This window comes from Babylonia areolata, chromosome 3 (genome assembly GCF_041734735.1).
Source record: "Babylonia areolata isolate BAREFJ2019XMU chromosome 3, ASM4173473v1, whole genome shotgun sequence".
Lineage (NCBI taxonomy): Eukaryota > Metazoa > Mollusca > Gastropoda > Neogastropoda > Buccinidae > Babylonia > Babylonia areolata.
This window is the reverse complement of record NC_134878.1, coordinates 3,525,989-3,535,735: the sequence shown is the minus strand read 5'-3', so window position 1 is coordinate 3,535,735 and position 9,747 is coordinate 3,525,989. Positions and strand designations below refer to the sequence as shown.

The window sequence follows — 9,747 nt, the reverse complement described above, 5'->3', positions numbered from 1 at the left end:
TGTGTGTGTGTGTGTGTGTGTGTGTGTGCAAAATGACCTGCACAACCTGTTGCCATTTATCATTTGTGTTAATTTCTCTCAGTCCCTATGTTTTCTTTTTTTTTAATTTCAATTTTCTATATCAATTTTAAGTTATTGCAATTTATAAATTTTAATGAGTAGTCATGTTCTCAGTGATTGCATTTTGCATGTTGAATGTTACACGTTCTCAGTGATTGCATTTTGCATGTTGAATGTTACATGTTCTCAGTGATTGCATTTTGCATGTTGAATGTTACACGTTCTCAGTGATTGCATTTTGCATGTTGAATGTTACATGTTCTCAGTGATTGCATTTTGCATGTTGAATGTTACATGTTCTCAGTGATTGCGAACTGCTTGTTGAATGTTAATGTTCTCAAACCAAAAGACCAACTTTCTGTAAATTTCTTCTTCTTCTTCTTCTTCTTCCTCTTTCTCTTCCTCACCTCCTCCTCCTCCTGCCTGAAATGTGGTGTGGCAGAGCAATGAGCCATGATGTTTTTTCATGGTGTGATGTGGCAGAGAGCAAGGAGCCATGATGTTTTTTCATGGTGTGGTGTGGCAGAGCAAGGAGCCATGATGTTTTTTCATGGTGTGGTGTGGCAGAGAGCAAGGAGCCATGATGTTTTTTCATGGTGTGTGGCAGAGCAATGAGCCATGATTTTTTTTTCATGGTGTGTGGCAGAGAGCAAGGAGCCATGATGTTTTTTCATGGTGTGGTGTGACAGAGAGCAAGGAGCCATGATGTTTTTTCATGGTGTGTGGCAGAGAGCAAGGAGCCATGATGTTTTTTCATGGTGTGTGGCAGAGAGCAAGCACATCAAGTCAGGGGCCATGATGGGCGTGCTGAGCAGCATGTGGAGAGCCATGAGGTACCAGGAGTACCAGGGGAACCCCAGACAGCAAGGGGCGTCCTTCATCATGGGGCCAGGTGGGTGTGTCACCTGTCATCCACAGGGGATTTCACAGGTACAAACAGCAAGGGGCATCCTTCATCATGGGGCCAGGTGGGTGTCTCACCTGTCATTCACAGGTACAAACAGCAAGGGGCGTCCTTCACCATGGGGCCAGGTGGGTGTCTCACCTGTCATCCACAGGTACAAACAGCAAGGGGCGTCCTTCATCATGGGGCCAGGTGGGTGTGTCACCTGTCATCCACAGGGGATTTCACAGGTACAAACAGCAAGGGGCGTCCTTCATCATGGGGCCAGGTGGGTGTGTCACCTGTCATCCACAGGGGATTTCACAGGTACAAACAGCAAGGGGCATCCTTCATCAAGGGGCCAGGTGGGTGTGTCACCTGTCATCCACAGGGGATTTCACAGGTACAAACAGCAAGGGGCGTCCTTCATCATGGGGCCAGGTGGGTGTGTCACCTGTCATCCACAGGGGATTTCACAGGTACAAACAGCAAGGGGCGTCCTTCATCATGGGGCCAGGTGGGTGTCTCACCTGTCATCCACAGGGGATTTCACAGGTACAAACAGCAAGGGGCGTCCTTCATCATGGGGCCAGGTGGGTGTGTCACCTGTCATCCACAGGGGATTTCACACGTACAAACACATATGTGCATCATGCATACATGCATGCATGCACACAGGCACACACTCACACACATGTACACACTAACAAATATACACGCACATACACACACACTCACACAGATGTACACACACACACACACACACACACACACACACACACACACACACACACACACACACACACACACACACACACACACACACACACACACACACACACACACACACACCAACAACATCAACAAAACACACACACACACACACACGCATACATGTGTATGCATACATACACACTCAAACATTCATACATGCACATACATTAACATGTATACACACAAACACACACAAGCACATGGTTATTTAGATTGAAAGGTGAATTCTGGTAGACATGTACAGGTGAATACACACACACACACACACACACACACACACACACACACACACACACACACACACACACACACTATCTTTGTAAGAATGTGTGCAGACATTTTTCATTTCATTTGTGAAACTTCACACCAGCCATTCATGTTGTCCTTGTTGTACCAGTAAAACTTCACACCAGCCATTCATGTTGTCCTTGTTGTACCAGTAAAACTTCACACCAGCCATTCATGTTGTCCTTGTTGTACCAGTAAAACTCACACCAGCCATTCATGTTGTCCTTGTTGTACCAGTAAAACTTCACACCAGGCATTCATGTTGCCCTTGTTGTACCAGTAAAACTTCACACCAGCCATTCATGTTGTCCTTGTTGTACCAGTAAAACTTCACACCAGCCATTCATGTTGTCCTTGTTGTACCAGTAAAACTTCACACCAGCCATTCATGTTGTCCTTGTTGTACCAGTAAAACTTCACACCAGCCATTCATGTTGTCCTTGTTGTACCAGTAAAACTTCACACCAGCCATTCATGTTGTCCTTGTTGTACCAGTAAAACTTCACACCAGCCATTCATGTTGTCCTTGTACCAGTAAAACTTCACACCAGCCATTCATGTTGTCCTTGTACCAGTAAAACTTCACACCAGCCATTCATGTTGTCCTTGTACCAGTAAAACTTCACACCAGCCATTCATGTTGTCCTTGTACCAGTAAAACTTCACACCAGCCATTCATGTTGTCCTTGTACCAATAAAACTTCACACCAGCCATTCATGTTGTCCTTGTTGTACCAGTAAAACTTCACACCAGCCATTCATGTTGTCCTTGTTGTACCAGTAAAACTTCACACCTGCCGTTCATGTTGTCCTTGTTGTACCAGTAAAACTTCACACCAGCCATTCATGTTGTCCTTGTTGTACCAGTAAAACTTCACACCAGCCATTCATGTTGTCCTTGTTGTACCAGTAAAACTTCACACCAGCCATTCATGTTGTCCTTGTTGTACCAGTAAAACTTCACACCAGCCATTCATGTTGTCCTTGTTGTACCAGTAAAACTTCACACCTGCCGTTCATGTTGTACCAGTAAAACTTCACACCAGCCATTCATGTTGTCCTTGTTGTACCAGTAAAACTTCACACCAGCCATTCATGTTGTCCTTGTACCAGTAAAACTTCACACCAGCCATTCATGTTGTCCTTGTACCAGTAAAACTTCACACCAGCCATTCATGTTGTCCTTGTACCAGTAAAACTTCACACCAGCCATTCATGTTGTCCTTGTACCAGTAAAACTTCACACCAGCCATTCATGTTGTCCTTGTTGTACCAGTAAAACTTCACACCAGTCATTCATGTTGTCCTTGTACCAATAAAACTTCACACCAGCCATTCATGTTGTCCTTGTACCAGTAAAACTTCACACCAGCAATTCATGTTGTCCTTGTACCAGTAAAACTTCACACCAGCCATTCATGTTGTCCTTGTTGTACCAGTAAAACTTCACACCAGTCATTCATGTTGTCCTTGTACCAGTAAAACTTCACACCAGCCATTCATGTTGTCCTTGTACCAGTAAAACTTCACACCAGCCATTCATGTTTTCCTTGTACCCGTAAAACTTCACACCAGACATTCATGTTGTCCTTGTACCAGTAAAACTTCACACCAGCAATTCATGTTGTCCTTGTTGTACCAGTAAAACTTCACACCAGCCATTCATGTTGTCCTTGTACCAGTAAAACTTCACACCAGCCATTCATGTTGTCCTTGTACCAGTAAAACTTCACACCAGACATTCATGTTGTCCTTGTACCAGTAAAACTTCACACCAGCCATTCATGTTGTCCTTGTTGTACCAGTAAAACTTCACACCAGCCATTCATGTTGTCCTTGTACCAGTAAAACTTCACACCAGCTATTCATGTTGTCCTTGTACCAGTAAAACTTCACACCAGCCATTCATGTTGTCCTTGTACCAGTAAAACTTCACACCAGCCATTCATGTTGTCCTTGTACCAGTAAAACTTCACACCAGCCATTCATGTTGTCCTTGTACCAGTAAAACTTCACACCAGCCATTCATGTTGTCCTTGTTGTACCAGTAAAACTTCACACCAGCCATTCATGTTGTCCTTGTTGTACCAGTAAAACTTCACACCAGCCATTCATGTTGTCCTTGTACCAGTAAAACTTCACACCAGGCATTCATGTTGTCCTTGTTGTACCAGTAAAACTTCACAGCAGCCATTCATGTTGTCCTTGTACCAGTAAAACTTCACACCAGGCATTCATGTTGTCCTTGTACCAGTAAAACTTCACACCAGCCATTCATGTTGTCCTTGTACCAGTAAAACTTCACACCAGCCATTCATGTTGTCCTTGTTGTACCAGTAAAATTTCACACCAGGCATTCATGTTGTCCTTGTTGTACCAGTAAAACTTCACACCAGCCATTCATGTTGTCCTTGTTGTACCAGTAAAACTTCACACCAGCCATTCATGTTGTCCTTGTACCAGTAAAACTTCACACCAGGCATTCATGTTGTCCTTGTTGTACCAGTAAAACTTCACACCAGCAATTCATGTTGTCCTTGTTGTACCAGTAAAACTTCACACCAGGCATAGATATTGTCCTTGTTGTACCAGTAAATACTGGTTCTTTGTATACACAGATACAATCATTTTTTGGAGCCTTTTTTTCATCAGTGAAGGTTGGACGGTATAATTTCAATGCAGAAAAATAGCCTATTTTTGGTAACTGTATTTCAAAGCATGATTAGTAACCAGTCCACTCAGTCACTCACTTGCTTTTGCCGTTTTGCTTATCTGTTATATGTTTTGTTTCATTGATTAATTTTTTTTTTAATTTTTCCTTTTTTCAGCGCATTAATTGATCTGTTCACTATTTCTCTCATTTGGTCTGTTTCATTTGAATGTTTTGATTAATCAGTTAACTAACTGATCTATTGATTTCATTGCATTAGTTCATTTGTTTAGTACTTTGCTTGTCCCTTTTTAATTCCTGTGCACCAATTCATTTATTTGTTATCTTATTGACTGGTTTGTTTATCTGAGCATTGATTTACTTGTTTATTATTTCATTGGTTTGTTTGTTTATGTGTTTGTGGAGTGTAGTTGAGGTGGTTCACTTTGTTTGTGTATCTCTTTTTTGGAGTGTAGGTGAGGTGGTTCACCTTGTTTGTGTATCTCTTTTTTGGAGTGTAGGTGAGGTGGTTCACCTTGTTTGTGTATCTCTTTTTTGGAGTGTAGGTGAGGTGTTTCACCTTGTTTGTGTATCTCTTTTTTGGAGTGTAGGTGAGGTGGTTCACCTTGTTTGTGTATCTCTTTTTTGGAGTGTAGGTGAGGTGGTTCACCTTGTTTGTGTATCTCTTTTGTGGAGTGTAGGTGAGGTGGTTCACTTTGAGCACTTGGACGAGACATGCACAGACCACATGAACATCAACGACTTGCTCATCAAGGCGGGCGTGCAGCCTGTGTCTTTCCCCAAAGACCAGCGGGTCGTCACCATCTGACTGCCCGCCCAGAGTCCGGCACATCCACCCATGGCGTCACCAGTCTTGCCAGAGATGGCCAGATTCATCAGTATTTCTGTTGTATGTGTGTGCGTTTTTGGTTTACTCAGGACTCTTGGGTTGCAGGAACTTTATGGTGTTCAAGACTGTTGTTGTCTGTGGTGTGAATGTAATCTGCTGTTTCAAGATCTGTGCATATTGAGTGTAGTCTGAGGTCCAAGGATTTTGCTTGTTAAAGGCTGCTGCCCATGTATTTCAGATCTGATTTACACTATGTAAGACTGGTCCATATGATTTATGTATTTTTCTGAAATGTTGAGAAGTTGTTTTTTCAAATCTCTGTTCATTTGGTTGATTTATTTTTCAAACCAGCATAAAAAGTCTGCTCACTTTTTACATGTGTGTTAGCATATTTGGAGCTATTATTGATGAGTTTAGGTCAATGATTACCACCCACTTACTGTATAAACAGAACTCTGCCTATGTCTTCAGCAGTGTTTCATATAGAGGTTTGAAAGTGCAATTGAAAACAGACTTCCCTGTATATACTCATCACCTTTTTTGATGAATGTAGCTAGCTTCACACTACATTGCAAGGTTTACATTTTCTACCCATGATGTTAACTCTCTCAGCATCTAGATAACATTCATACAGCCCCATGGAAGAGTACAGTGTCTCATTGACATAAACTCTCTGGGCATCTAGATAACATTCATACAGCCCCATGAAAGAGTACCAATGTCTCATTGACGTCAACTCTCTCAGCATCTAGATAACATTCATACAGCCCCATGGAAGAGTACAGTGTCTCATTGACGTTAACTCTCTCAGCATCTTGATAACATTCATACAGCCCCATGAAGGAGTACCAATGTCTCATTGACGTTAACTCTCTCAACATCTAGATAACATTCATACAGCCCAATGAAGGAGTACAGTGTCTCATTGACGTTAACTCTCTCGGCATCTAGATAACATTTATACAGCCCCACGAAGGAGTACCAATGTCTCATTGACATTAACTCTCTCAACATCTAGATAACATTCATACAGCCCCATGAAGGAGTACCAATGTCTCATTGACATTAACTCTCTCAGCATCTAGATAACATTCATACAGCCCCATGGAAGAGCACAATGTCTCATTGATGTTAACTCTCTCGGCATCTAGATAACATTCATACAGCCCCATGGAAGAGTACAGTGTCTCATTGATGCACCATGAGGTATAAGTGAGAGGGCTGCCTCTTTCGCTCCTGCATGATTGCTGTCTTTCTTTTTCAGACATCTTCTTTGTCAGACAGCATGAACATGGTCTTTCTTTTGTCAGACAGCATGAACATGGTCTTTCTTTTGTCAGACAGCATGAACATGGTCTTTCTTTTGTCAGACAGCATGAACATGGTCTTTCTTTTGTCAGACAGCATGAACATGGTCTTTCTTTTGTCAGACAGCATGAACATGGTCTTTCTTTTGTCAGACAGCATGAACATGGTCTTTCTTTCACCTGACAGGGTTCCCCCTTTGTTTAGCAGCACCTGGCTGCCTTAGTCAAGTGGTTAGAGAAGTGAGTTTTCATTCTGACAGTCTAAGGTTCCATTCTGATATCTGTGCCTGGTGGGTACTGGGTTGAGTTCATGCTGGTGCTTTAATCTCCTTTGTATGTGAACACAGAAAATCAAGAACGCTTGTTAAAGATCCCTGAAACCATGTTAGTGTTTGGTGGAGTATGAAAACATGAAACACCCAGCTTGCACACCCCTGAAAATGAAGAATGGCTGCCTAACAATGGGGTAGAAAAGGTCAAATGAGTACAAAAATGTCACCTGTACATACTACGGCTGCCTAATAATGAGGTAAAAAAAAAAAAAAGGTCAAACATGTACAAAAATATCATTTATACATACTACAGCTAGCTGCCTAACAATGGGGTAAAAAAGGTCAAACGTGTACAGAAATATCACTTGTATATACAAGTGAACTCAGGAGTTGCAGTCCATAAATGCAGAAGAAATTTAGCAGAATTCTTTGGTGATTGAAAGGTGTCTCACAAAGTAGAAGCTGCAACACTGATTTCACGACAAAAAAAACCAAAACAGAATAAAACCAAACCAGGTAGTGCTGACAACTGATGCATGTTCAAAATACCTATTGCACTGCAGCAGTTAAGACACTGTATTTCACCCACAAAATCTGGGACTATCTATTGAGAAAATGGAACTCCACTTAACTCTTGATCGGCGTCAGTGACTTGCTTGAATTCCATGAATGTGTCCCTTGCTTTTCTTCTGCATTCAAGGGCTGCAACTCCCATGTTCACTCATACCAGGAGTGGGCTTTTATGTGTATGACCCTTCCCCAAAGGATGCTTGATTCTTTCACTGTAAATAGTATCCCCACCTTCTGGAAATTCTGTGCTGGAAATTTCCTCTTTACTGTTGCACTCTTTATTTCTGTCTTTTTTTTTTTTCTTCCTTCACTTTTGTCTCCTTTTTCTGCCTTCCCAGTCCAATCCCTCTCTTTTTTCCAGCAAACCTTGACACATTCCGATCTCCTCTGCAGTCTGTGATGTATTATTTGTGCTGTTTCGCTCTGGCAGTTAGGTATTGAGATTGTAAACACTGGGATGGACACTGGCTGTCAATTCTGCACTGTTATTTGCCAATATTGCCTTTTGAAGCATTCTTTATCCCTTTTCACAATCAGTTTTTGTAATCTGGGAATGGTAAATTATGGCCTGTATAGCCTGGTCTTATTTGCCTTAAGGAGCTTAATGGTTGAGATGATATATTTGGAACTGCGTTTTGCATTTTTTTCTTCATAATTTCTTATTAATATATGTGTCAGTTTTGTGTTAACGCTTGAATGTCTGTTCAGTTGGTCAGACCTGATATGGCCCTATGCTGGACTTTGAGCAAACATGTGAAATGTCAGATGTGTAAGACCATTTTTACCCAGCCATTTTAGCAGCAGTACACTGTTTTGACGATCTCGAGTGTGTTTTGTCCTTGGAGAGATGTGGATTCATGACTGGCCTTCTGAAGACAGTTCATCAATGAACGAAAGCATCTGCATGTGGCGTGTTGTCTAAAACATTCTTATTGTTTTGGCTGCATTTAATTTGGCATTTAGGCAGCCATACTCCACTTTCAGGGGTCTTAAAGTTGTTAACTTCTTCTTGGAGAGTTGGGTTCATGATTATTCTGCAGAAGAAAATTCATTGATAAGTGAAACCACCATTGTAATTTATTAGGTCAGGGTACTTCTTCAGCTGATCCGTCCTGTGTACAGCACTGAACAAATCACATGGGATATTTCATTTAAAAAGATACGTCAAATCAGTGAAATCAAACTTCAGTGGTTTCAAATCAGATCCTTTCATAGAATATTAGCAGCTAATACTGTGTTGAAATATATGGACATAGTTAGTGAAGATAGTTGTAATTTTTGTAGAAAAGATCACGAAAATATATACCATATATTCTGGGAATGCAAATTTACACGTGTGTTCTGGAATACCCTTGAAAGACCTATTAATGATAATTCTGAAAATGAAAAATTCTTAAAACTCAATGAATGAATCATTATATTTGGACACGATAGCACATTCAGGTCTGATAGAACTCTTGACATGATTATAGTCTGTGCCAAATTCTTGAACTACAAATGTAAAGTCAATAACACAATTCCACAGCTTAATCATTTCAGAAAATATCTGAAACTTGTATATGAAACTGAAAAACATCTCGCTTGTGAATATGTCTTTTACTATATTTGCGATAAACTGGTTTCCATACAAGCAATTGATTGACATTTAAAGATGATGTTAAAATCAGTGCCCTCTCCTCTTATGTCTGCCTTCTTTTTCTTTCTTTTCTTTTTTTTCCAGTAAATATTGGCAATATTGAGTGGGACGAGTGAAACGTAAGGAAGGGAGGAAAAAATCTGATTATACACACCTGTCACACATTTAATGCATGCATATTGCTGCATAGAATTTCTAGGGGCATGAGTGAAATACAGAAGAATAAGCAGAAGAAAACAAAAGGACAACATTAATGATTTAAAAAATGCTATAAGGTATGAATACTCTATTCTATGACGTTTATTATATATATTACATGCAAACATCAGTGGAGGAAAATATGTGTATACAAGTTCCGCTATGTTTGTGTGCATGTCTATAAGTTTATATACTTGTAACAATATGTGTATGTATGTACGCATGTGTGCATGTATCTGGCTATATATGCGTCCACCTA

General features: G+C 40.8%; 1 protein-coding gene across 1 annotated transcript in view; it reads left to right on the top strand.

Annotated features, from left to right (window-relative positions):
• Positions 1–7,581, top strand: part of LOC143279670 (peroxiredoxin-like 2C) — a 15,740-nt gene extending 8,159 nt beyond the window's left edge. The window contains exons 6-7 of the mRNA XM_076583732.1: positions 830–952; positions 5,357–7,581. Coding sequence (XP_076439847.1) covers positions 830–952; positions 5,357–5,484 — 251 coding nt within the window. The 3' untranslated portion in view covers positions 5,485–7,581. The remainder of the gene's footprint in view (positions 1–829; positions 953–5,356) is intronic.
• The last annotated feature ends 2,166 nt before the right edge of the window (positions 7,582–9,747 follow it).